At 44.1% G+C, this 24,824-nt stretch overlaps 1 protein-coding gene across 2 annotated transcripts in view; it reads right to left on the bottom strand.

The window, feature by feature from the left end:
- Positions 1-24,151, bottom strand: part of ITGB4 (integrin subunit beta 4) — a 100,433-nt gene extending 76,282 nt beyond the window's left edge. Inside the window, exons 1-3 of one of the 2 annotated variants that reach the window (XM_054975809.1) lie at positions 23,870-24,151; positions 2,296-2,394; positions 823-914 (exon numbers count right to left, since the gene is read on the bottom strand). In XM_054975809.1, coding sequence (XP_054831784.1) covers positions 823-907 — 85 coding nt within the window. In that variant the 5' untranslated portion in view covers positions 908-914; positions 2,296-2,394; positions 23,870-24,151. The remainder of the gene's footprint in view (positions 1-822; positions 915-2,295; positions 2,395-23,869) is intronic. The other variant, XM_054975810.1, reaches the window with a different exon arrangement.
- Positions 24,152-24,824: the final 673 nt, after the last annotated feature.

Below are 24,824 nucleotides of genomic sequence, written 5' to 3'. Positions count from 1 at the left end.
ACAATAGAAGTGGTTTACAAGGACCAATCTGTTATGCACTGCAACCATAGGTTTCAAGAGCAGGTACAGGAAAGCTTTATACAATAGACCAAAGCTTAACTTTTGGCTACAGCTACAGAGAATAAAGTTTCATTAACTTAAAATGCAACTCCTGTCTGTACTATGTTCTGTTCTTTGCAGTAGAAAAGAGCAAGAGTCCAGTCGCTCCTATAAGACTAACCAAATTCGTGGTAGGGTATGAGCTTTCATGAGCCACAGCTTACTTCTTGGTATCTGAAGAAGTGAGCTGTGGCTCATGAAAGCTCATCCCCTACCACGAATTTGGTTAGTCTTATAGGTGCAATTGGACTCTTGCTCTTTTCTACTGCTAGAGACAGACGAACATGGCTACCCATCTTGATCTGTTCTTTGCAGAATCTCATACAGCTAGTAGTCGGAGACAAGCGCTACCTCTGCTACCGAAGCAGAACAAAATGAACACAAGTCACACACAAAGCTGCCTTCCACTGGGTCAGACTTTTGGTATTACAAGATCAGTATTGTGTACTCTGATGGGCATTGGCTCTCCAGGGTCTTAGATAGAGGTCTTTCAGAACACATTATTTTAGCTGGAAATGTTGAGAATTGACTTTGGATTTTCTGCATGCAGAGTAGGTGCTCTTCCACTGACCTACAGCCCAATAGATTTGCTCTTCCTGCAGTAAAAAAGTTACTAAAAGTCGTCATAATTTCAGTAGAGCGTAAATAAGTAGTCCACAAAATGGTATGTGTTAGCGTTCTTGGGAAGTAAAGGATGAGTAAATCAGAATTTGCTGAACTTACTTCTGCTTCCTTGGCTCAAGCATATGCTATAAAGCAGCAACAACAGAAGTAGCCCAGGCAATGACCTTTGCAGTAGCTTGTCCATTCTGTGTCTGAAATACAAATGCCAACAGAGTCACAAACAAATGTAAATAGGCAAATAAATTACCATGAATACACACCAAGCAAGAATAGCCCTAGCAGATGATATATAATAAGGCAATGATACTTGGGAGCCACAAGTGGCTATTTGATGTGCCACCCATGGCTCTTCTGAGCACTGTTCCCTGCTTTGACATCTGCCCAATATTTCAGGAAAGTGGGCAACATCCTTGCCCAAAGCGACTTGTGGATGGCAGGTGGCTTCCACCTTGAAACAGCCACCGCAAAAGGAATGGGTAAACAAATCTCCTTGAGTTTCAGGCCTCATGCCAGGAATGGAAGTAAATATGGCTTTTTTGGCTGATTGTGATTGTGAATGTGGGAGGGAAGGCAGCATGGTAGAGCCTGATCTTGTCAGATCCTGGAAGCTAAGCAGGGTCTGTACTTGGATGGGTGACCACCAAGGAAGACTCAACAAAAGAAGGCATTGGCAAACCACCTCTGCTTCTCACTTGCCTTGACAGCCCTTGCTGGGGTTGCCATCACTTGATTGTGACTTGATGGTATGTACCCAGAATTGTGAATGTGGTTCTCCATGAGCCATGGAGTGAGTACCACCATAATAAGGGAAATCTTCTAAGAAGAATGTTTTCGACTCACAAAACCTTATGCTGGAGCCGTTAGACTCCTGTTTTATTCTGCTGAGATATACTATCACGGCCAGCCATCTGGAACTACAGTCATGATTATTAAGTAAGCCCTCCATGAACATTTCAGCCACTATATGTTTTACTTATGGAATTCACACCAAGATGCAGAGATGTTCACTAGTTTGGATGGCTTTTAAAAACCATTACATGTGTTAATGGAGAAGTCTTATCAGTGTCTGTTATCCATGACAGGTAAATGGAATTCCCATGTTCAGAAGCAGTATACCTCTGAAGAGCAGGGGTTTTTTTCAGGGAAAAGAGGTGGTGGAACTCAGTGGGTTGCCAGCACAGGAGGCAACTCCTGGTGGGAGGTGGTGCCCCTGGTACCACATGAGTGTGCGCAAAATGCATGCACACTCCCAGGACCGCACAATGACATCACTTTGGGTCAGCTGGAACAAGGGGGGAGTTTTTCAAAGTTTAAATTGCCCTCAGCCAAAATGGTCACATGGCCAGTGATCATTTGCCCCCTGATCTCCAGACAGAAAGGAGTTTAGATTGGCCCTCCGCACCGTTTTCAAGAGGTTCCGGAACTCTGTTCCACCACGTTCCAGCTGAAAAAAAGCCCTGCTGAAGAGCATATGATGGAGACAGGGGAGGGGTGTTGCTTTCATGGCCTGCTTGTGAGCTTAGAAATATCTGGCTAGCTGCTGTTGCAAACAAAGTGATGGATTAGCTGTACCTTTGGTTCTATCCACCAAGGTTCTTCTTATACCCCTTAAGGTAGCTTTCATCTACGGTAGTTGCAGATGTTCGCGGAATCAAGCAAGGATGAAGTGAGCTGAAAAAGAGAGAAAGATCCTCTAACAAAATTTGATGTTATGAAGTGAGCTGAAAAAGAAAGATCCTCTAGCAAAATTTGACATTCTTTATCATGAGAAAATAGAAGGGCTGTTACCGTTGCTATGCCGAGGGTACACAGAGTGTACTATTCCATACAAACACAAGTGACCTCGGAAAACCTGAGTGACACAATTCCCCAACAATCTGAGTCAACAAGTATCTATAGGACTACCTGTACTCTGCCCTGAAAGATATAAAAATTTGTGGCTTAACCTCCTGTGTTCTGTGACCTGCTCAAATTATATATATTTTTGCTTATTGTGCTTCTTCGGCTTCTACTACACATGGTGCAGGGCAAAAAGCTGTACAGGACATTGAAGCTACACCCTTGATGACTAGAACTTCCTCTTTAGAGTCTTAGATTTGCCTAGGCATTGTCCATATCCTTGCAAGCCTATTATCAGAGTCTTTGGCTAAACCTTTGCTTACTGTTTGTTTGTTTGTTTGTTTGTTTGTTTGTTTGTTTGTTTGTTTGTTTGTTTGTTTGTTTGTTTGTTTGTTTGTTTGTTTGTTTGTTTGTTTGTTTGTTTGTTTGTTTGTTTGTTTGTTTGTAGGAAGTTTTGACCTAGAGGGAAATGCATGAAAATCCCGAGAGGCAATCTGAAGCAATACAGTCCAAGCAAAGAATTACCATCCAATGGGTCCTAAATCCTGACTCCTGTTTTAAGTGAATCTGCTTCAGCCGAGTTCCTGGAGCTAGCCTGCAAGTTTTGCAAGAAGTGTTTTAACTCCCTAAGAATAACTTTGCTTATCTTGAATTCCAAGGAAGCTGAGGGATTTATTTTACTTTGAGCTACCAAACCGCACCATAATTGCAATTAAATCATTTAGGATACCTCAGTGGAGAGGAAAAAGTCATCATCAAACTCGACCAAAGGAAAAACAAACCTGAAGAAGAGAAATCAAGCTCAAAACCAAGAATGTACTTCTTGGAGAGGCAGAGATTTAACAAGTTTGGCCTGGCTGAGGAAGAAAGGAAACCCCAGAGCTCAGCACTGTGGGACTTCTATTCTATTATATACACAGTGGCTGGTGGAGCACATGGGGACAGACTAGGCAGAGGCAGCTCTTTGTGTACATGATTCACAGTCAGAACGAGCACCTCCTTTTCCTGAGGTTGGGGCCTACTAGGCTTTGAGAGAAACTGTGAAGAAGAAAAACAAGGTAACTCTCAAAACAAGCCCCTCCTTTCGTCCATTTCCTATAACAATTTCCAGAATGGCACAAGCCAAAAAAGAATATTGGGTGGGACATCGAAAATGCCAAGTTTCCATAGGAAGTCCTGGTTTAGAGCCTGTGACAAGTTCTTGAATAATAGGCTGGGCCTCTACCAACTTTAGTATTTACATCCTTCACATGCTGTGGTACGAAGTTGGCTATAAAATGCCGAACCACTAAAAGCAGGGTTCCCCCCTCCCTTCTGCATTTTTGCAATATTTTTATCTAACTATTACTTAACATGCTGCTGAAAATTCCCAATTAGAAACTACTGTTTGTTTATATTAAGAAAGAAAGCAGAACTTGAAAAAAGGAAGCTCTTTTCTGTGATTGACATGTGCGTAGTTACAGAACCCTTTTTTTAAAAAAAAAAACCATTGTCAGCTACTTTCTTTACTAAGAATGTTTATACTCTGCGCACTCTACCAGATCCGCCCTGAGCCTGCTGGTGCAGGGAGGGCGGAATACAAATCGAATAAAATAAATAAGTTCTCAAAGCAGTTTGCAAATGCATAAAAACAAATAATCATATATTGCTAAATGTGTTGAATTCTGCAGAAAAGTTGGGGAAGGTGTTTGCCCAGTGGATTTTTGCCTCCCTTCACCAGCAGACCACAGTGTATCCTGGAAACCTTCTCTGAGGGAATCCAAGGAGGAATCAAGTGAAATCACTCCTCCTTCCTCATATTGTGGTGCATTTTGTTCATGTAGCAAACGAGTGGTTGCTTCCACATGGGGACAGTTCCCCATTGTGGGACTCATTGCTGATACAAACACAGAGGCATTTGAAGCAATGATGGAGGAGTGCCCATACCATGCAATTATCCATTCTATCCCCTCACACCTGCCATTCTCTCCCACCCCATGTTGCTGAAGGCTCTTTGCTGTCTTAAAAAAATCAATAGTAGGTGTAACGCTACAGTGAGATACCTGTGGGGGGAGGAGCAATGACATGTGTAAGGGTACAGGGAGGGACAATGGTGCTGGTTCAGAAATATGTGCTATCCCATTCACAAGCAGGCAAACCCACTTTGCCTCTGATCTTTCTTGAAAGATCTCTCTTGAAAGATCGGAGCAAAGCGGGCTTGGAAATAGAGGGACAGACCTCCGGAAACCATAGAATGTGATAGAAGCTGCGCAGCTGGAGAATGAAGCCCTGCTCCAATCTGAGAGGCAGAGCACAGCAAATCCTCCATGTGGAAGGAGATAGAGACAAAGATTGTGTTCCTGTCTCTGGGTCCATCCATAAAACAGCACAATTTTCCTGCCACCTCCCAAATACTCCTCAAAAATCCAGCAAGAGGAACATACTTGGGGGTGGGGGGTGGGTGGGAAGGTATTTCAGGTTGCTGGAAGAAATGCCCATGGAAATGGTAGTTTGGGTCTAATCTTTCAAGTTTAATTTTTGCAGCTCAGCATGTCTCATCTGTAATTAACGTGGTACATCTGGACTTCACAAATATTACATATAGCAAAGCTGGGTAATAGAAAACCATGGTCTGTCTTAAGCTCTCATTGACTACTATTGCCATTCATTGCAATTACTGAATAATTTATGCATATGGCAGTGGAACAGTATTGAAAGTGATCCTATACTGTGGAGAAATGTGCCCCTGCTGCCTTCCCTCCACAATTCATTCTGTAATTTGGGGGTGCCTTTACTGAGTGCTATTGACTATAGAGCAGTCAGGAAATTAAAAACCTTGACATTTTCTACCAACTCACTTCCCTGAGCCTTTCTGAGAATGCTTGCATAACCTTTGGCCTATTTTTTCCTCAAATATTTTTTCATGATGTGTAATGATTAATTTTCATGTTTAAGGGTGTTCAGTAATGGTTAAAAGAGCTTGAGTTCCCCCCAGCCTTTGATTATTTGTGAAATATCTTCTCTGTCCTCATTTATTTCCTCACCGATATGTATTATATGGAACGTCTCTCACTGTCTTTCAGTTCCAACAAAGGTTTGCTTGACAATCCACCAGGTAAAGAACCAGTTCCGTAAGTGATCGACGCTGAGACCCAATAGAAGTGTTATGAAAATCTGAGGGCTTGCCATATGTTGTCACGATAATGGCCAATTGTGCCTTGGATGGCAGAGGCCACCTACAAAGTCTTACGCTTTCTGCTCTTCACAATTTCAGATATCAGGAACTGAGCCTGAGACTATGCAAAGCATGTGCTCTACCACCTTTGCTTCTAGGTAGGTAAACCCAAGAAAACTTCAGGATGAAAACAAATGTCACATTTTTAAAATGCTTACATAGCCAGGGTTCCCAGGTGCCCAGTTTTCCTTTGGACTGGCTGGGGGAAATGGGGTTAAAATACCGGACATATAAATGTCCGGTATTTTTCTGCATGGGGGAGGAGTGGTGGCTGTTGGAGTCCACAAGCTGGTGGCAGTGCCAGCAGGTGTTCCTGCGCTGCCTCCCCGCCCCCCTGCTTTCAGCCCCAGCGGAATGGCTGCCCAGCCTGCCCAGCATCCTGTGTGTCAGGGAAGCTGCTGGCCTCCTCCTCTGTACCAGGAAAGTGGCCATCTGGCCAGCCCACCCAGTCTCCTCCTGCTCACTTGGGAAGTGCCTGCCTGGCTTCTCAAGCACTGGATGAGCAGCTGGCCCACCAGTCCAACCTCCTAAGTGCTAGGGGAGTGGCCAGAAGTGACATCATTGCACCAGACCTGGGAGCGCATGCAAAGAAATCATAGGTCTGGTGTTTTCTGATATGCCATCTGGAAACACGACACATAGCATTCAGTCCTAATGCATCTTTCTCCTGTAAGCTTGAACTATTTAAAAAAAATAGAAGTGCAGAATATGGTTGCCAGCTCATGTTTGGGAAATAACTGGAGATTTTAGGAGTAGAACCTGGAAAGGGCAGGGATTGGTGAGGAGAGGGTCCTCAGCAGGATATAATGCCATAGAGTGTGGCTTCCAAAGCAGCTGTTTTCTCCAGGGGAACTGCTCACTGTTGGCTGGAGATCATTTGTAATTCCAAGAGATCTCTAGTCCCCACCTGGAGGTAAACCTACTGCAGAAACTGTTTAAATAAAAATGTGATCCCATGAGGTCACAAGAAACCTCCCACATAATCCCAAGAACACCTCCATATTAAGAAACAACTTTAAAAATTGATAGACTGACAAATTAAGAGATAAACTGTCAAACATTCATATGATGCTTTAAAACAAGGAAGGCAGCATGGGGAGAGAAGCAAGACTGATGGCTGAGCCAGCATTCAAATTGTTGCACGTCTGTCATGGAAAAGCTAGGAGGAAGCCAGGCTCAACTGCGGCTGAGAGATATGTGTGACATTATGTTTGTCTTCATCAATTTCTTCCCAAAACAATAGCTATAATGCTATCATGCTCCAGTGCACTGACAACTGATGATTGCCTGATTACTTTAATATTGGCTGAATCCACATTACCTCCTTGCGTCCTGGTGTTGCACTAAATGTTCGCTAAACACCCGGAAGTATAGTGTCTTTCAAGCGCGATTTCTGAATCGTGCTACAAAAACGCTATACTTCCGGGTGTTTAGCGAACATTTAGTGCAACACCGGGACGTGCGAAGGTAATGTGGATTCAGCCATTGTTTTAAGATGGCAGTGTGGATGATGGAGCATCACAAAGATGGTGCAGAAGTGCATTGTATGCAGTGTTTATTAAACAATTAGTTTAGGCCTGCATTATCCTTTTCATCTCCAAGGACATCAGTGTAGAATGTCTGTGTGTAACGTGCAAAACTAAAGCTACTGCAGACGTGCTTCATCATTTGTGTAGGAGGAGATACACCAGATAGAGTTGCCAGCTCCAAGTTGGGAAATTCCTGGAGATCTGGTGTGTGGGGGGGTGAAACCGGGAGAAACTTGGAGAAAGTGGGGTTTGGGGAGGGAAAGGACCTTGGCATGGCATAATTCCACAGAGCCCACACGCCAAAGTAGCCATTTTCTCCAGTGAACTGATCTCTGTGGCTGGGAGACCAGCTGTAATTCCGGGAGATCTCCAGCCACTACCTGGAGGCTGGCAACCCTAACACCAGATGGGTGAAGATATAGGAGATGAACAACCCAGGTGGAGAATGAATAAGTTGATCTAAAGAGACGGGAGTTATAAGCAAGAAGGTCTAAACCTGATTTGCTGCTGATTCCATATTTATGCAGGGTGATAAAATCCCAAGCTGATTAAAGAGCTCCAAAACTACAATTCCAAGCTGTTGGTTGGGCAACCAAATGGCAAATGAGATTCAGCATAAGTTTAAAGTGATGCAAGGGCCATGTGAGCATCTGTGCAAGCATCTGTCACACTAGTTAATAACAGTGAATTAGTTTCTAAATGTAAATGTGTACATAATATTTACAAATACTTAGTGCATTGCATACTTATTTCATTAGTATTGATATTTTGTACTTTGTTTGAAATATGCACCCAAATTAAGTGCTTGATGTGGTTGGGAGAGTTGTGTTATATACACATGTATATACTCTGGAAAGAAAGGCTATGTTCTTCATAAAGCGTGATTATCTGGAAATATTGCTTGTAGATAAGATGAAATTCAGTCTAAATTAATAATTAATGCTCATGTTTTTGACATTAAGGGGATGTTCTATATAGAGATTCTAAAAAATAAGTTGATCTAAAGCAGGGGTCCCTAATCTTTTTGAGCCTGTGTGAGTACCTTTGAAGTTCTGACGGAGCATGGTGGGTGCTGCCACAAAATAGCTGCTGTAGGAGGTGGGGGAAAATATAAAATGGCTGCTAAAGCTTACTTTCAGTTACATAGTGAAAAACCTTATGCTATGCTGGCAACTGCTGCTAAAGCAACCTTTTAAATAATCTACACAGCCAACCAAATCTCCAATAGCCAATCAGAAGCCTTGATAGGCAAAAGTCCCACCTGGCCCTGCCCACTTTCTAAAAACATTTGACAGGCACCAGGGAAGGTGTCTGTGGGTACCATAGCGCCCATGGGCACCACATTGGGGGCCCCTGATCTAATGTGTGTATTTTGAAGATAACTCCATAGACTTCAAGTTACTTGAAAGCAGGGCTTTTTTTCTGGGAAAAGAAGTGGTGGAACTCAGTGGGTTGCCCTCGGAGAAAATAGTCACATGGCTGGTGGCCCCGCCCCCTGATCTCCAGGGGCTGAGCGGCGCGGAGGGCAATCTAAACTTCTCTCTGTCTGGAGATCAGGGGGTGGGGCCACCAGCCATGTGACCATTTTCAAGAGGTTCCGGAACTCCGTTCCACCACGTTCCTGCTGAAAAAAAGCCCTGCTTGAAAGGATGTAACTGCTTAGGAAGACAGTGTCTTTGTAAGGGGGAAGCAAAAATTCCTGGTGCCATTGTATATGCTTATGAATCACAGAGCAATGTTGATATCCCAGATTACTCAGAGACAGGAAGCAATTGGTAGAGGAGAAAATCAGTCACAACTGATTATTTAATGCCTTGGACTAAACAGCACAAGTTTGTGTATAGAAATAGTGTCAGGCAAAATGGTACCACTGAAAAATCTTAGTGCGTATGCGCAACAGACCGTGAAATAATTGCAGACTTGAGCACATGTGTGTAACAATCTCTTAAACTCTAAACTTTTCAGGACAATAGTAACCTTTAAGGCTGTCTTGAAAGACAGTAGTTATATCCTTTCTGTGGCATTCACCTCACGTTATTCCAATGTTGACAGCTATTAATCATAATGGTGGTTCAAATGTCAGTGAACTGGTCCAAAAATCAACTTGTAACATGGCATATGGAAGCACTGCTCCTCACTCAGTGAACAAGAGTGGCTGCACAACTGGGTTGTCCAGTTGTAAGGGCATTCTACAGTCTTTCCCCCATGCAATGACTGGACTGGAGAGCCTGTTTGGTGTAGTGGTTAAGAGCGCAGGACTCTAATCTGGAGAACCGGGTTTGATTCCCCACTCCTTCACATGAAGCCAGCTGGGTCAGTCACAGCTTCGAGGAGCTCTCTCAGCCCCACCCACCTCACAGGGTGTTTGTTGTGGGGATAATAATAGCATACTTTGTAAACTGCTCTAAGTGGGTATTAAGTCATCTTGAAGGGCAGTATATAAATCAAATGTTATTATATTATATTACTTACACTCCACAACACATGCATCCATCTGCTTTGCAGCTCATGTCTGCGCTGATGCTCTTTTGACCATCATTTGATGCTCATTTGAAATTGGAGCAAGAGACAATTTAGTGCTCCAGTGTGTATATAGGTTGCTGCTTTACAGAGACCCCAAGGCAGAATGAAAGAGTTAACAGTGCCTGTGTGGTACATAATCATTTTTCAAAATACGGTAAGTTTCTGCAGCACTTCATTCGTGTATGCTTCAGCTAGGACTACCCCTGCACATTGTAATAATTTGGGTCCACTGAAACAAAATTGGAAGCATGAGAAATTAGCAAAGGTGGCCTGGCACGGCAACAATACAGCTTCCATTTGGAAGGACAAAACAGATAAGAGACCTATGTGGAAGCTGAAGTCACACTGCGTGCACAGCTGACCCCTCCAAGTACTATAGTGCAGACACACATAAAGCTTTATTTCACCGGCTAACTCAGCACTAACACAAAACACCTGGAATCACATGGGACTGTTGCAATCTTCATCAGCCCAAACAGACCAGAGAATGGGTGGGATTCAGCACAGCTGACACAGTCCAAACTGTCAGTGGATTTTGGCATAAAACTCTGCCCAATTGTGTTACTTTTTCTGCAGGTCCCATGTCCTTAACATAATTCATACTATGGTATTCCTCATTAATAATATAATAATATTTGATTTATCTACCGCCCTTCAGGACAACTTAATGCCCACTCAGAGTGGTTTACAAAGCATGTTATTATCAATCCCACAACAACAATCACTCTGTGAGGTGGGTGAATCTGAGAACGCTCTGGAAGAGCTGTGACTGACCCAAGGTCACCTAGCTGGCTTCAAGTGGAAGAGTAGGGAATCAAACCTGGTTCTCCAGATTAGAGTCCTGCTGCTCTTAACCATTACACCAAAATGGCTCCATTACTGTGTGTGGATGCAAAAGTTGGACAACAAAGAGAATTGACAGGAAGAAAACTGATTCATTTGAAACGTGGTGATGGAAGCCAGTTGTATGGATATTGTGGATGGCCAAAAAGACAAATAAGTGGACTCTAGAATCAAATCAAGCCTGAATTCTCCCTGGAAGCTAAACTGACTAAGCTTGGTCACATCATGAGAAGACAAGACTCACCGGAAAAGCCAATAATGCAAGGAAAAGTTCAAGGCAGTAGGGATAGAGGAAGACCCAACATGAAATGGATTGTCTCAGTAAAGGAAGCCACAGTCCTCAGTTTGCAGGACATGAGCAACAATAGGATGTTTGGAGATTATTAATTCATATGGTCACCATAAGGTAGAAAAAATTGATGGCACATAACACACACACCTGTGTCCTTCTGTTTTTTAATCAGTTCTAAAACATATACGCAGCTACGTAGAAAGCTGTCAGATGGCATTTCAATCATTTCTATAGCTTGTAGTCACATTATTTACTGGCAATGGGAAAGAACTCCTAAAGTTAACTGAAAAGCCACCTCCAGTATTTCAAGAATGGTAACTGGATAGCTCAGATCAATCAAACAAATACTTGAAGTCAAATCATCTGTAAGCCTGAGGTTAGGTGGCGGGGGAGTTTAATAATGATAGCAAATACAACTTAGGAATGTTTTGAATTCCGTTTTGTCATGTTTTCTCTCAGGCTGTGGTCTAGTTTCAAATGCTGCTTAAGAAGAAAGCTCTCAGATGTACTTTTGGAAATCAATCCCCGTTCTGTCTTCTCTAGTGTTCTGTATTATGGACATGCATCTTGAAGGATCAAATGGGTGCTAATGCTGTACCCAGAATTAGTTTTGTCTAGTTTTGTGACACTTGCAATTGAGGTGGAGTTTTAGAATCATAGCATTCCCCACATAATACAACAGGCAGAATGAACACTTGACAAAAAAACACCCTAATGCCTGTTAAGATACTCATAGTTAATTCTGATATAACCAGGGCTCATTTCTAGGGGGAATGCACAGGCAGTTCCCCAAAGAGGTCACATGTCAGGTGGCCCCGCCCACCTAACTCTCAGCCATTTTGGGGGTGTTTCAGCCTGGATTGGGGCCAAAACGGCACCAATCGGGCCTCTGACAGGTGGTAGATCACTCTCCCACTCAGCAGCGGCCCGATTTTGACCATTTTGGGCCCCTTTTCGGCCGTTTTCAGCCCCTTTTTGCCATTTTGGGCCCAATTTTGGCCCTGAATGGCCTGGATTGGGTCCAAAACAGCCAAGATAGGTGATGCCAGGGGGTGTGGCATATGCAAATCAGTTATGCTAATGACACACTTCCAGTGCTGTCAAGGGGCGTAGCATATGCTAATGTGTTATGCTAATGAGTTCCTCCAGCTCTTTTTCTACGAAATGACCCCTGGATGTAACCCTTTTTTGCAGGCTGTAGTGGTAAGGGGCGGGGGGTAAAAATCTTTCGAGAAAATTAGCAGAATTACACAATTGCCCCACTTTCTGCATTGTATGATATATCTTGCCACAGGCAGTTTGTTCATGTTTTCTAATTCTGTAATCCTAACCCTACTGCATTGTTCATTGAATATCTTATGATGCCTGGTTGCATTTTTAATAATATATAATGTGCCTTGAGGGAGGGGAGGCTGCATGGTATAGACTGACCTCATCAGATCTCAAATGCTGGGTTGGTACTCAGATGGGGGACCACCAAGAAAGACTCTGCAGAAGAAGGCACTGGCAAACCACATCTGCTTCTCACTTGCTTTGAAAGCCCATTGCTGGGATCACCATACATTGATTGCCACTTGACAGAACACAGGTACGTACATAATCTGCCTTGAATCTCAGTGAGAAAAACAAGCTATAAAATAAATGAGTAAATATAGAAAAATACCCCAATTTCCTTGAGTCTCCTAATCAAGCAGCAACATCAGTGCTTTCAAGAGTTTGCAGACCATTTTCCCATGTCCCTCTTGTCTATTGGCAAGATTATTTCAGGGGCGGTAGGAAATAGCCGCACAGGTTGGGAGACTGCAATGAAGAGGGGGAAGGTGTGAAATCCTCCGCTGATAGAAGAGACAGGAGAGATTTCACCCCTTTTCCCTTATTCACTGCAGTTTTGTTGATGGAAGAGATGGGAGGGTCTGGTTTTTGAGCCTTTGGGGCTCACATTCTTAGACTTCCTTCAAAAACCAGAAACAAGCGTTGCAATGTTACGCGCTGAGTCCAGCTGTCACATTTCAATAATTTAGCCAATGAAACTTGTGCGTGCAATTCTTTTGAGAACTAAGAGTGCCCTGTTACTGTTTGGTTGCAGGCAGGGCTTTTTTCCCCCACCCAGAACGTGGTGGAACAGCGTTCCGGCACCTCTCCAAAATGATCACGTGCTTCAGGAAATGCGAAGTGGAAAAAAAGCCGGGGTTTAAATGCCCCTTTCTGTGCCACTTCAAAGTGGCGGTCCTGGGAGTGCACGTGTAGTGGCAAGGTAGCCACCCCCTGCGGGGCGTTGCCCCAGGTACTGGCAACTGCTACCCAGAGTTCCACCACCTGTTTCCCAGAAAAAAAACCCTGGTTGCAGGGGTACCAATATCTTCTCTAGAAACTGCTGTGCTCCTTACAGGAAACCTAGAATGGCAAGTTCAGTTCTGTGAGGCTGGTATAATGTAGTTGTCATTACAATGAGGTTGCTGTGTGTACACTGCTTGTCACCTCGCTGCCATTATACAGGATTAGACCAGGCAAATAATTACCTTGAAGATTTAGTATTCTATGGTTTCAGGGTTCAGTCTCAAAGGGAAAAGAGCCCCTCATTTCAGAAAGTTAACCAGTTTCCATTTGTACCAGGACCTAGGGCTTCTAAAGACCAGTAAACTCCCTTCCCCAGAGCCAAACTATACATTATGGTGGCCATAGGTCCAACCTGTGACTGCTGTGCTGACGCCATTTTAGAGGAGAATTTAGTCTATTTAAAATTGCCACAAGGGCTATGATCAGGCCAATGGTACGATGGCAGTGGCACCATGTGATCTTGTTTCCCCAACACACTCCTTTTCCAGTGCTAAAAACAGCTCCCACCTCCCCATGACTGCTTTGGCCTTTAAAAAGGCTCTGGGAAGGGGAAACAAGATAGCAAGGTGTCCGGGGTCTGGGTCCCAGCCCCCAGACTTGGTAGGAGGGAACAGCAGGTCAACCGGGCGGACGGGCATACAGAGGGGGCAGCCAGCAGCCAGCAGGTCAACTGGTCAGCCAGCAGACAGCAGGTCAACCGGTCTGACAGGCAGGCAGAGGGGGCAGCTGGGGGACAGCAGACCAACCCCTCCCATGGGCAAATGGGGCCAGAACCTGCCGGTGCCAGGGGCAAGGGGCAAAGGCCCAGGGCCTCAGGAGGCAGGGGGAGACAGAGAGAGGCCAGCGAGTCCCACTCCCCTAGGGAAGGAAAGGGGACTAAGCAAGGCGGAAGGGGGCAAGGGCAGAGGGATTGGGGGCCCAGCAGTCACCCACCCAAAGGCCTTACCTGAGGAGAAGAAGCAGCAGCAGCCCCAACAACCCAAAGCCACGCCCCAGCTAGAAGATAGTAGCCTGGCCCAGGAGTTGCCAAAAGCCAAGCTACTCCAGGTGGGGCTAGTGGAGGCACTCTGCATGAAGGCCTGGGCAACCAGCCAAGGAGCCGCAGCTGGACCCACCTTCAACCATCAGCTCAGCCAGGGAGGCCGGGCTGCTAGCCAGGGAACTGCAGCTGGACAGGCCTTCAGCAATCAGCCAAGGCAGGGAGGTTGGGCAGCCAGGGAACAAGGCACAGCTGGGGCTGGTCAGTGGGGCCAGATCAGCTACCCCAGCTGCAACTGCTTGGTGCAGCCCAAGACCAGGCTGGAAGAGGGGTGGGACAGTAGAAGGCAGCCCTATAAAAGCTGGCTGGGAAGAGCCCTGGGGTGGTGGATGTGAGTAAGGAGTTATGATGTGGAGTGAGAATGGTGCAATGCAAGAGTGGAGGTTTGGAGGAGAGGTCTGGAAGGAGGGGATGAAGAAGGACACAGGGGGCAAGCAGGCCAGGTTGAGCAGGCCAGCGAGTGGACTGAGAGGGAATCTGGGTGAGGTATACCGCCCCTCCTTCCACAGAGCAGGGTCCTGCAGCATCCCTGTCCCCCCTATGATGTCAGGAGCAGACTGCCCAGTGCCACGCCCAGCGGCAGCGGCGGCGGCAAGCCCTGACAGCAAGGTGCTGCCATGCCATAGGCCTAATCAAGCAGCAATTTTTAGATAGCTAAATTCTCTTCTAAAAATAGCCATGGATTGGACCTGTGGCCACTGTAACATGTAGTCTGGCCCTTAGATGCTGTGCAAAGGGACTGGACTGCCTTTTGTCCACTCTACTTGATGAATAGCAAAGCTGTGCAAGGATCAATGGCAGCTTCTATGCTGGTGTTTTGATCTAATTCAGGGCTGCTTTCATGCTGGGGTGATTTTCTGTGGTAGAATGGTTGCTGATCCAGTTCTGTGTGAAACCTGCATTGCAACGGAGACAGACGGTTGAGGGTAATCTATCTATTGTTTTGATTTCCCTTTCACACTGGATGTACACTTAAGACCCCCCCCCATCCCGTGTTCTCAGGTGACCCTCAGGATTCTTTGGTCACCCTGTTTTAATTTTCTTTATTTTGAGAAGAATGGGTAATGCCACATGAAAATAACACAATAACTTAAAAAAAATTAAGCTTCCATATATCTTCACTTTTGCAGTCACCTCTGTTGACCCTGCTCCCCTCCCTAAAAGGCGTGCTGAGCTGGAGACAATAGTTTTCTGTTTTTAAAAAACCTCAAGGAACAAGATTAACACTGGACAGGAATAAATGAATAACTTTAACAAGTTTGTTGTGGATTGTCCGGGCTGTATAACCGTGGTCTTGGCATTGTAGTTCCTGACGTTTCGCCAGCAGCTGCGGCTGGCATCTTCAGAGGTGTAGCACCAAAAGACAGAGATCTCTCAGTGTCAGCAGAAATCTCTGTCTTTTGGTGCTACACCTCTGAAGATGCCAGTCACAGCTGCTGGTGAAACGTCAGGAACTACAATGCCAAGACCACGGCTATACAGCCCGGAAAATCCACAACAACCATTGTTCTCCAGCCATGAAAGCCTTCGGCAATATAATTTTACCAAGCTTTCAAAAACCCTCATATTTGCAGACCCTCCAAGAGTCTCCTCCCCTCTGTCTAAAAGGGAGGCAGTTCTTTTCTGTGACATTAACTTGTGCAGGGGACTGGCCCCTTGCGTCATCAACAAATGAAGAGAGCTGAAATCCTGCACTTACACTATATCCTTTTCAAACTCAAGAAACTGCTTGTGCCAATAGTATCCTGCCCAGAAAACAGTTTCTTAGAAATGCTAAAAATACATTGGGGGGGGGGGGGAGGAATGGCTTGTTAGTAGTCTGTACACAAATGAAGAATGACATTGTGTGGAAACGGGGTAGGGGGGTGGGGGAGCGTATGAGTCAAGTGGCTGAAATGTGGGAAATGTGAAAACAGCCCAGTCCCAATGCTAGCCTGAGAGGATGAAGCGTCCCCCTGCTGTTGCAATTAGGCTCTTTAAGACCAGCTCTACAAATGTTTTATCAAATAGTCTTGAGTTGCAACCATGTGGTTGCATGGTTAAGCCCACAAACTTCAATGGACTAAGGCCTGCATCTTCCATTATAATCGAATACAAGGACCTAAATAAAGATATTTATGTAGTAATAACGGAGGTAATAGTGTCTTTTCTTGGTCCGATCCAGGAACAGGTGTGCAGATGGGCTTCCAGACACAGATAAGGGACTCAAGAGAAAATTGGTCTCTCTCACATTACAAATAAAATGTTCTCATAACCAGGTGTGCTCCTCTGTGAGAAACAGACTTAAGGCTGTATAACTTGATAAAAAAACCCTGCAGATAGGATTTTATCAAGATTGCCTTTCTTCCTCTAATTTAAATTTGGAATAAAGGATGTGTACATTTTTAAAATCTTGCTTGGAAGCCTTAAACCTATTGTTTGCTTTTTTTGTTAGAGACACTGCAAAAATTTGAAAATCTTACTGCTACCTGACTGGAAAACTGTGAGAAGGTATGATTAGAAAACATGAAAACACTAGCAGGTCATCTTTTTCTAACCACTTTCACTCTTCCAAGAATCAGGGTGGGTCCAGGTGTAAAACAGAGTTCAAAGTTCAGGCTCCTTCCTGTCTAAATCTTTCCCATATTTGAAGAACTAATTTCCCAAGAGGCCTCAAATATACAAGAAAGGCTTGCCACTTCCAAAGACTTGCTTGAATTTTTAAGTTTGGTTTGCTCCAAATCCAAATGTTAATATCTAAATCACTTATTCCTATGGATTTAGGCAGACTTTTTCCTTCATTCTTCACTACCATTAAGCTTAGAAAAGATGGAATAACCAAAGCCATACAAGTATATTTAGTCATCTGAGCTGGAAGATTAAAGCTGAAGTCCAGAGGACAATTTCCTAGGAGTAAGCCCCATTGAATAATGCAGGATTTACTTCCAAGTAGACCTGTTTAAGATTGCTCCCTAAATGTAGCACAGCACAGAAAAAGGTAGACTGTATACAAATTGCCATACACTGTTTTTTAAGTACCCCATGAGTAGAGATGGACATGGAACAAAAAAAATCGAACTACGCGATTTGTGGTTCGTAGCATGCCACGGAACATCGAGCCACAAACGTCCAACCTTTCCCCAGTTCGTGGTTTGTTGTTCCGTGGCATTTCAACCACCCTGCACCGGCTGCTGAAGCCAGTGCGGGGTGTTTGAAACGGACAGCCCCTTTCTTCTACTGTAACTAGTGCAGTGTGTGTGAAATGACAGCTTCTTTCTCCTGCTGCTGGAGCTGTCAGTTTTACAGACAGCACGGGATCTCTGAAATGGACAGCCCAGGCAGCAGGAGAAACGGGCTGCCAGTTTCACAGACCCTGTGCTGGAACCGGTGCAGAGTCTGTGAAATGACAGCTTCTTTCTCCCGCTGCCGGGGCTGTCAGTTTTACAGACCCTGCACTGTTCCAGTGCAGGGTCTGTGAAACTGGCAAACTGACAGCTGGGGCAGCAGGAGAAAGATGCTGTCAGTTTCACAGACCCCCATGCCTGTTTCACCCCATTGGCTGAACCCAGTGCAGGGCCTGTGAAACTGACAGCCCCTTTCTTCTGCACAGGGGATGTCAGTTTCACAGACCCCATGCTGGGTTCAGCCAATGGGCTGAAACTGGTATGGAGGTCTGTGAAACTCCAAACCTGGCCATGGAACGGCTGGAAAAATTCGTTTGTTCCGTAAACACACATTTGTTCCGTAAAACCCACGGAACGCGTGTTTCGGTGCCAACGAACCAGCCATTCTGTATGGAATTTTGTTCTGTGGTTCGTTTTGTGCCCATCTCTACCCATGAGTATTAGATTCCAAATCATTGCACTCAGACTAGGATAGCTTGAGCCAAAGAGGCATGTATTTCATTCAACCTGGACAGAAATTTCAGCCTGAGATTTCATAATCAGCCCTCTGATTCACTGTCACTGGTCATTCCACAGCAGCCCCCTCAGGTGGCATTTGTGTAGGGCTGAAATGAAGCATATTTAGAATTGGACTACTAGAAAGTGAGCTCACTTAGGGAGTGATCCTAGTCATAAGTAAGGCCAGGGCTTTTTTTCAGCAGGAACACAGTGGAATGGAGTTCCAGAACCTCTTGAAAATGGTCACATGGCTGGTGGCCCCGCCCCCTGATCTCCAGACAGAGGGGAGTTTAGATTGCCGTCCGCACCATGCAGCGCGGAGGGCAATCTAAACTCCCCCCTGTCTGGAGATCAGGGGGTGGGGCTACCAACCATGTGACCATTTTCTCCGAGGGCAACCCACTGAGTTCCACGACCTCTTTTCCCAGAAAAAAAGCCTTGAGTAAGGCCTATTTTATTCAGCGGGGCTTACATCCAGGAAAGTGTTTTTAGGAATTACAGCCATAATTGCTATTATTTCAAATGAAACATCTGGGTTCTACTTTCTCCCTATGCAAAAGACACCAGGAATGGAATTTAACAGTGGGATGGTGTCCACATGCAGATATCTGAAACTAATATCTCTATGAAATGAAATTGCCATTTCTACCTCACAATTGCAAAGACTGAATTTTAAAAAAAATACAGACGGAAGAGATCAAAAACATTCATAACGATGTTGGCACCAATCCCCACTTGTACACTCAGGAGGTTCGCAACATCGTGTGAGTTTAGCCCTTGATGCTTTCGTTACAGCCGTTAAACTTTCCTGTGTTACTGCAAGATGAACTCTTCCTTGTGCTGCACAACAATCAAATAATACAAGGACTCTTTTGTTATACTCAGATCCCAGAAGATATGAAAGGACTCAGTGTGTTTACGCACCTCCCCTCCCTATCTGCCTTTGGGCTTTTTCCGTCTCCGTGGGGCTTTGCTGGACATTAATAGTTTTTGCACACATCCCTCACACCTCTTTCTTCATCTCTGAAGTCTCAAAAACGAGCACAAAAAGCTCAGAAACTCATTCTACAGCCTGGTTGCTGCTGCTGTAGAAAGGTCATCTATCTGAACAGTTTCTTACTGTTTCTTGGATCTGATATGATGCTATTACACTCCTCCTAGTTCTCCCAAATTACTAGTTCTAGACAACCCATGCACCTGAATCTTTGAGACAGCATGGGCTATCAAACTAAGTAGTAAATAAAATAACAGGTTTATGTTTTTACATATGTTTATGTGTTTGTTAGTAGAGGTGAGTTTTCTGAGTACACAAAGCGATTAATCAAATAATAGATATTATATGAAATTTGGAATGTGCCATTACTACCACAGAAGTTGCCTTAGTAGAAAGCATCGACTTGTTTATTCAACTTTCCACTTTTCTCTTTGGAACCAACACAATAATAATCACCCATGCAAATCTTGGGGGACAGCCCTAACTCTATGGCTTTATGCTTTTTATAACGTCTGAAAGTGAGGGAAAGGGGAGGTTTATAATGACTTAGGAAAAGGTGCGCAGATAAAATGGACTTGATAGATATAGAAAAGAAAACTGCTTCAGGCTTGATATTATATAAGAAATGAAGGCAGGTATGAAAAAGGAAACAAAGGATGCCAACGGCAGAACGTGAGAATTAGAAACTAGTCCTTTAAAAAAAAAAGCGGAGTAACTTAGAATCCAGAAGGAGCTTGATGGCACAAATAGTATATTGCAAAATCTGTGGCAGGGTCATGGACATACAGATTCCCATTTACTTAATTTTCAAAATATGTAAGAAAATGGGCATCTCATTCACAACATTTTCCTCTTTCCATACAAAATTGTGTGGTCTGATCACAGTAACTCCATCCCTTACCCATCATCATCATCATTCAATTTATATACCGCCTTTCAGGACAACTTAATGCCCACTCAGAGCAGTTTATAAAGTATGTCATTATTATCCCCACGACAAACACCCTGTGAGGTGGGTGGGGCTGAGAGAACTCCAGAGAACTGTGCCTAGCCCAAGGTCACCAAGCTGGCTACAAGTGGAGGAGTGGGGAATCAAACCCGGCTCTCCAGATTAGAGTCCCACGCTCTTAACCACTACACCAAACTAGCTCTCATCCTCTTAAAACAGAGAAAAGAAGCTGAAATTAATACAAGAAGGATCCAGGAAGTGGAAGAATCCATGAGTTTTTAGATACAGAAGCTGAAGGGCTGCTGGTGGAGGGCGGAGCTTAGGGGACAAAATTCTGGGGGGCCTAGTCATTCTGCCTCCCCAGCCTGGGGGCAGAGCATGTGATTTAGTTTCACATGACATTCGCATTGGGTTTGAGTTGAATGAGGGTGAGCTTAGAGGAAATCTTCATCTGGGATCCTGTGTTGGTTCTTGAAAGCCCTGGTTGTATTTTTTTGTAGATTGTCTGCTCTTCATATAACTATCTTCACAGTGGGTCTCTGGACAGAAAGCAATCAGAAAGACTTCTTTTTCCAGCTGTTAAGACACCTGAAGTGCCACATCTCTCACACTGGACTATGCTAAATAGACTCGGATAGAAAGCGATTCCTAGCTGCCACCATTACTTTTTACACTTCATGCTATCATATTTATGTGCTCTGAAACCATCATATTGGAATGTCCATGTCTCAGAATTCCTTATACAAATTGTTTCACATGAACAACTGTTAGGTATGAAAGCAAGTATTACACATATATTCAAAACATTACACGTAGAGAGAGTACACATTGAGAGAAAATAGGTACACTTTGTGATCACAGATATGTTATCCCCTGTGGCCTGAAGAAGTGAGCTCTGAAACTTGAAAGCTTATACACTGAGAATCCTGTTGGTCTCTAAAATGCCACTGGACTCTGATGCTTCTACCCTCTTTCCCAATGGGGCTGCATGGCTGGAAATATAAATACAAACCAGAATATATTTGCAAGAAGAAAAATGTCTAGAGAGAGGCCTGTACAAGGGATATGGTGCCGATATTCCCTTATTCTACCCCAAACAACAACAGTAGCGCTCATTTGATTGTGTCAGAGTCAGCTCTGCTGCCAGATTGTGCAATATTGTATACACGGAACATTAAGGATACATACATAGTTCAATTCCAGAGGAGTAGGTATCTTGTGGGATCTTAAAGACTGACATGCTTTTATTCTAGCCTAAACTTTCATAGACTAACTTCACCAACAATCCTGGTTCAGTGGTCTTAGAAGCAAGTGGTAAAAGCTCTTTGCCACTGAAAAATCTCTGTTCAGGACAACTTGCATCATTCAGCTACAAAAGGTTCTGCCAGATACACCATTCATTCTTTTGAGACATGCCAGTGTTTCCCTTCAAGGGGACAGTTTCGGCCCCACCCCATTGATTTCCATGCCCAGGCTACACATGAATGTCTTTATCCACACTCAGCAATGCTTTCACCTTCTGTCCTGGCTCTTTTCTCAAAAACCTCATGTTGTCAAGATATCAGTCTAGCTTTCTCTCTAAGATGTCAAGTAGTATAAACAGGCAGGACATAACAGCAACAAGAAAAGGCAGGAAATCTTAGCAGAACAGGCTCCCAACATGAGTTTCTTTGTATTAAAACAGAAACAGTAGAAAACATTAATAGCTTAAGCCAGAAGTTTCAGCACAGTCTAACCACCAGTTATCTGGGGTTCCTTTCCAGAATGATGAGCTATTTCTCTGCTAGATCTATTATAAGCACATATAGCATCAGTTCTAGGAAAGATCCATCTAAATATTCATTCTTCTTGATACCTGTCTCCTTCTCTGTATGCTCCCCAGTTTCTACCCTTCCTGTAGACTTCACCCACCCAACAATATACACTTGCTAGGAAAAAAACATTTTGCAGAGTTGCTGTGACTTAGCTGTTGAAGGTGACCTGGTGGTAAATGTAGAAAGAGATAGGTGTTGGGGGACTTAAATGTGTCTGAATGGAAGATGCCGTTTACGGATTCTGGGTTGTGTGCGCTTTTCTCTGCCCAATTCACAAATTGTATCTACTGAATGATTAATATTAAATATTAACTATGTGTCAAAGGCACTAATCCCTTTGGGTTCTCAAAGGAGTGCCTTATTATACTCTGATAAGAGCTCTAGTTCTTCTGGAGTACAAGTCCATTGGAATTTTTCTCCCAGCACTCAGTAGTGTAACTGAAACTATGTATTTGGACCTTGCTGAATCCTGTCCTGTCCCCCAAAATGGGGCATCTCCTCAATCCTGGATTAGTCTGAATGATGAGAGAAAAGGTGCACATGTTCAGAAGTACTCTTTGTATCCTTTAGGGTCCATAGTTGAGCCCAGCTTTGGAAACAGGATGTGTAGCCAGTGGCCAGATAAATGAACAACAGTTTTGGAAGATTTAATCTGTTCTCTTACATCTGCCTACCCTCTACATCTTATTATCCATTCTTTATAAACCTATTCCACTTCTTACTCAGCACTTAGTACCTTCCTTATTTTAGATGCTCTGTCTCTTTTAGACAATCCCCCTTCTCATACACCCATTACCTGCCGTATTCACTTGCCTTGAATACACTGTGCCCAAATCAGGGCAAATATCGAACAGTAGCAACCACATCATGTACAAGAGTTTAACTTTCCTCATCCTGATTTTAACACTATGTAAATAGGATTCCTCAAGATTTCTGTAGCCCTAACATTTGAGAGATGGTTAATCCTTTAACACATACCCCCACACACATCTTTTTGCCATCTTGTATGTTAATTTCCCTCTTTTATACTGGAAAGGCTCCTGTGCTTTTAATAAACGTAATAGTTCTGTGACAGGCAGAAAGTAAACATGTAAAGCCTCCCCCATAGTTGCAACACCATGATAATTTTCTGCCGTTGATTTGCTGCCTGCTGCACAAGCAAAAAAGGCTCGGGAGCACTGTTCAGGACAGAAAAAAAGGGTCAACCCTCTTTTCTATATACAGTTTACCTTTCCCTGGCAAACAGTGAAAAAGACACAAGTCTACAGCATTCATCTCGATCATTTCACAATGCAAGTTGTATAACTGCGTTGGGGATTTGTACGTGCATGTAAGAGAGAACAGTAATTGAAAAAAAAATTCATCTCTAGAAAAGCAAAAACCTGCCCAGCTCTGGAACACCAAACTGGCTGATCAACAACTGGTGCCACGTTCCAGCAGTGCAAAGACGAGAGCACATTATAATGTTTAAAGTATATACACCAGCACACAGAGTTATGACCGTACTTCCCCTCGTCTGCCAGGTGCCTACCTGTACAAGAAGCCCTACGTCTCATTTAACTGCTCCCTCTGGTTAATCAATATGTTAGAAGAAAGCAAGCACTTCAACAGCTGAGAACACAAATAAATTAATTCTACAAACCTCATTAGTGCCGGGTCTGATTCAAAGTCCAAATCCTGTGCAACAATCCAAATAACAGTCACCCACACAACAAGCCAAGAAATTCCTTCAGAGGCAAGGGGGGGCAGGAGGATTTCACTACTTCATTGCCATTTCCAAATGTAGCTTTGCCTTTCCCCGATTCCCATCCTACTCTCTCTCTCTCAAAATTAGTTTAGAAGCCAGCTTAAAAATCCCCAGGAAGGAAGAAGTGCTCGTGAATCTGACATACCTCCGCACAGGTCCTAGTTCCTGCTGATCAAATGTTGACTTTCACCTTTTCTTCTCTCCTTTTGATTGCTGCTGCTTTCCAGAGCTCCCTCTGCCTGTCTCTCTTTCACCAGGGGCATATGGAGAGGTTGCGTAGCAGCAGTGGGAACAGCTCTCAAGCAAACGAAGTCGGAAGAGACAGTTTTATTTTAGCTCAGGTGTGTGTGTGCAAGTGGGAGGGGGGGGGCTATCTGTGACTCAGGTTTGTCTGGCATTCCTGAGTTATGCACACCTGTATGGGCAAGAACAGCCCGGGCAGCCAAGCTTGTGCTCTCTTCTCCTTTGCAAACTTGTTTAAAAAGACACCCACCCACAGGAAAAGGGTTGACGCTAGGAGCTGAGACAGAGCCCAACCCAGCTGTTCTTCTACAACAAAAAATCACTAAAGAGATTATTTGGTAGCAGAGACAGACATTTTTTGAAAAATGACAGTCTTCAAAGTGGCACAAGACGCTCTGTTGAATAAATCCAGTTCTTCAGGACTGTACGGAGGACGCATTGTTTGGTTATAGAAAGAGCTCTTGCTGGTTTCTTTCCCAACCCACCCCTTCCCCAGCCCAACACTTTCGCTCTTTTATATCTTTTCCTCCAAACTTCCTAGGCTGTGGAAGCTAAGATAACAGCATATTTGAGTCCAAACAACCTGTTGAGGAAAAAAGTCACAACACTCCAACTTTCTATTTCCTCTGCTGTCAGACAAAAGCCTGATGATCAACATCCTCTATTTGAGCCTCAGTTAGGAAAAAGAACCATTAATTAAAACAACACAGCTGTGGATTGAGAACATCTGGGCTACAATGAAAGGGACATGACTGGAAATGCTAAATCCCTGGTAACCAAAAGCTCACCGCCGCTTGTGGAAATGGTAAAATTGTTTGCCATGGGGCAGAGCCTTCCAATGACTTGCTTTCCAAGTG

This window comes from Eublepharis macularius, chromosome 4 (assembly GCF_028583425.1).
Source record: "Eublepharis macularius isolate TG4126 chromosome 4, MPM_Emac_v1.0, whole genome shotgun sequence".
NCBI classification, from domain to species: Eukaryota; Metazoa; Chordata; class Lepidosauria; order Squamata; family Eublepharidae; genus Eublepharis; species Eublepharis macularius.
The sequence above is the reverse complement of the archived record's forward strand: the minus strand, read 5'-3'. Positions and strand labels throughout refer to the sequence as shown.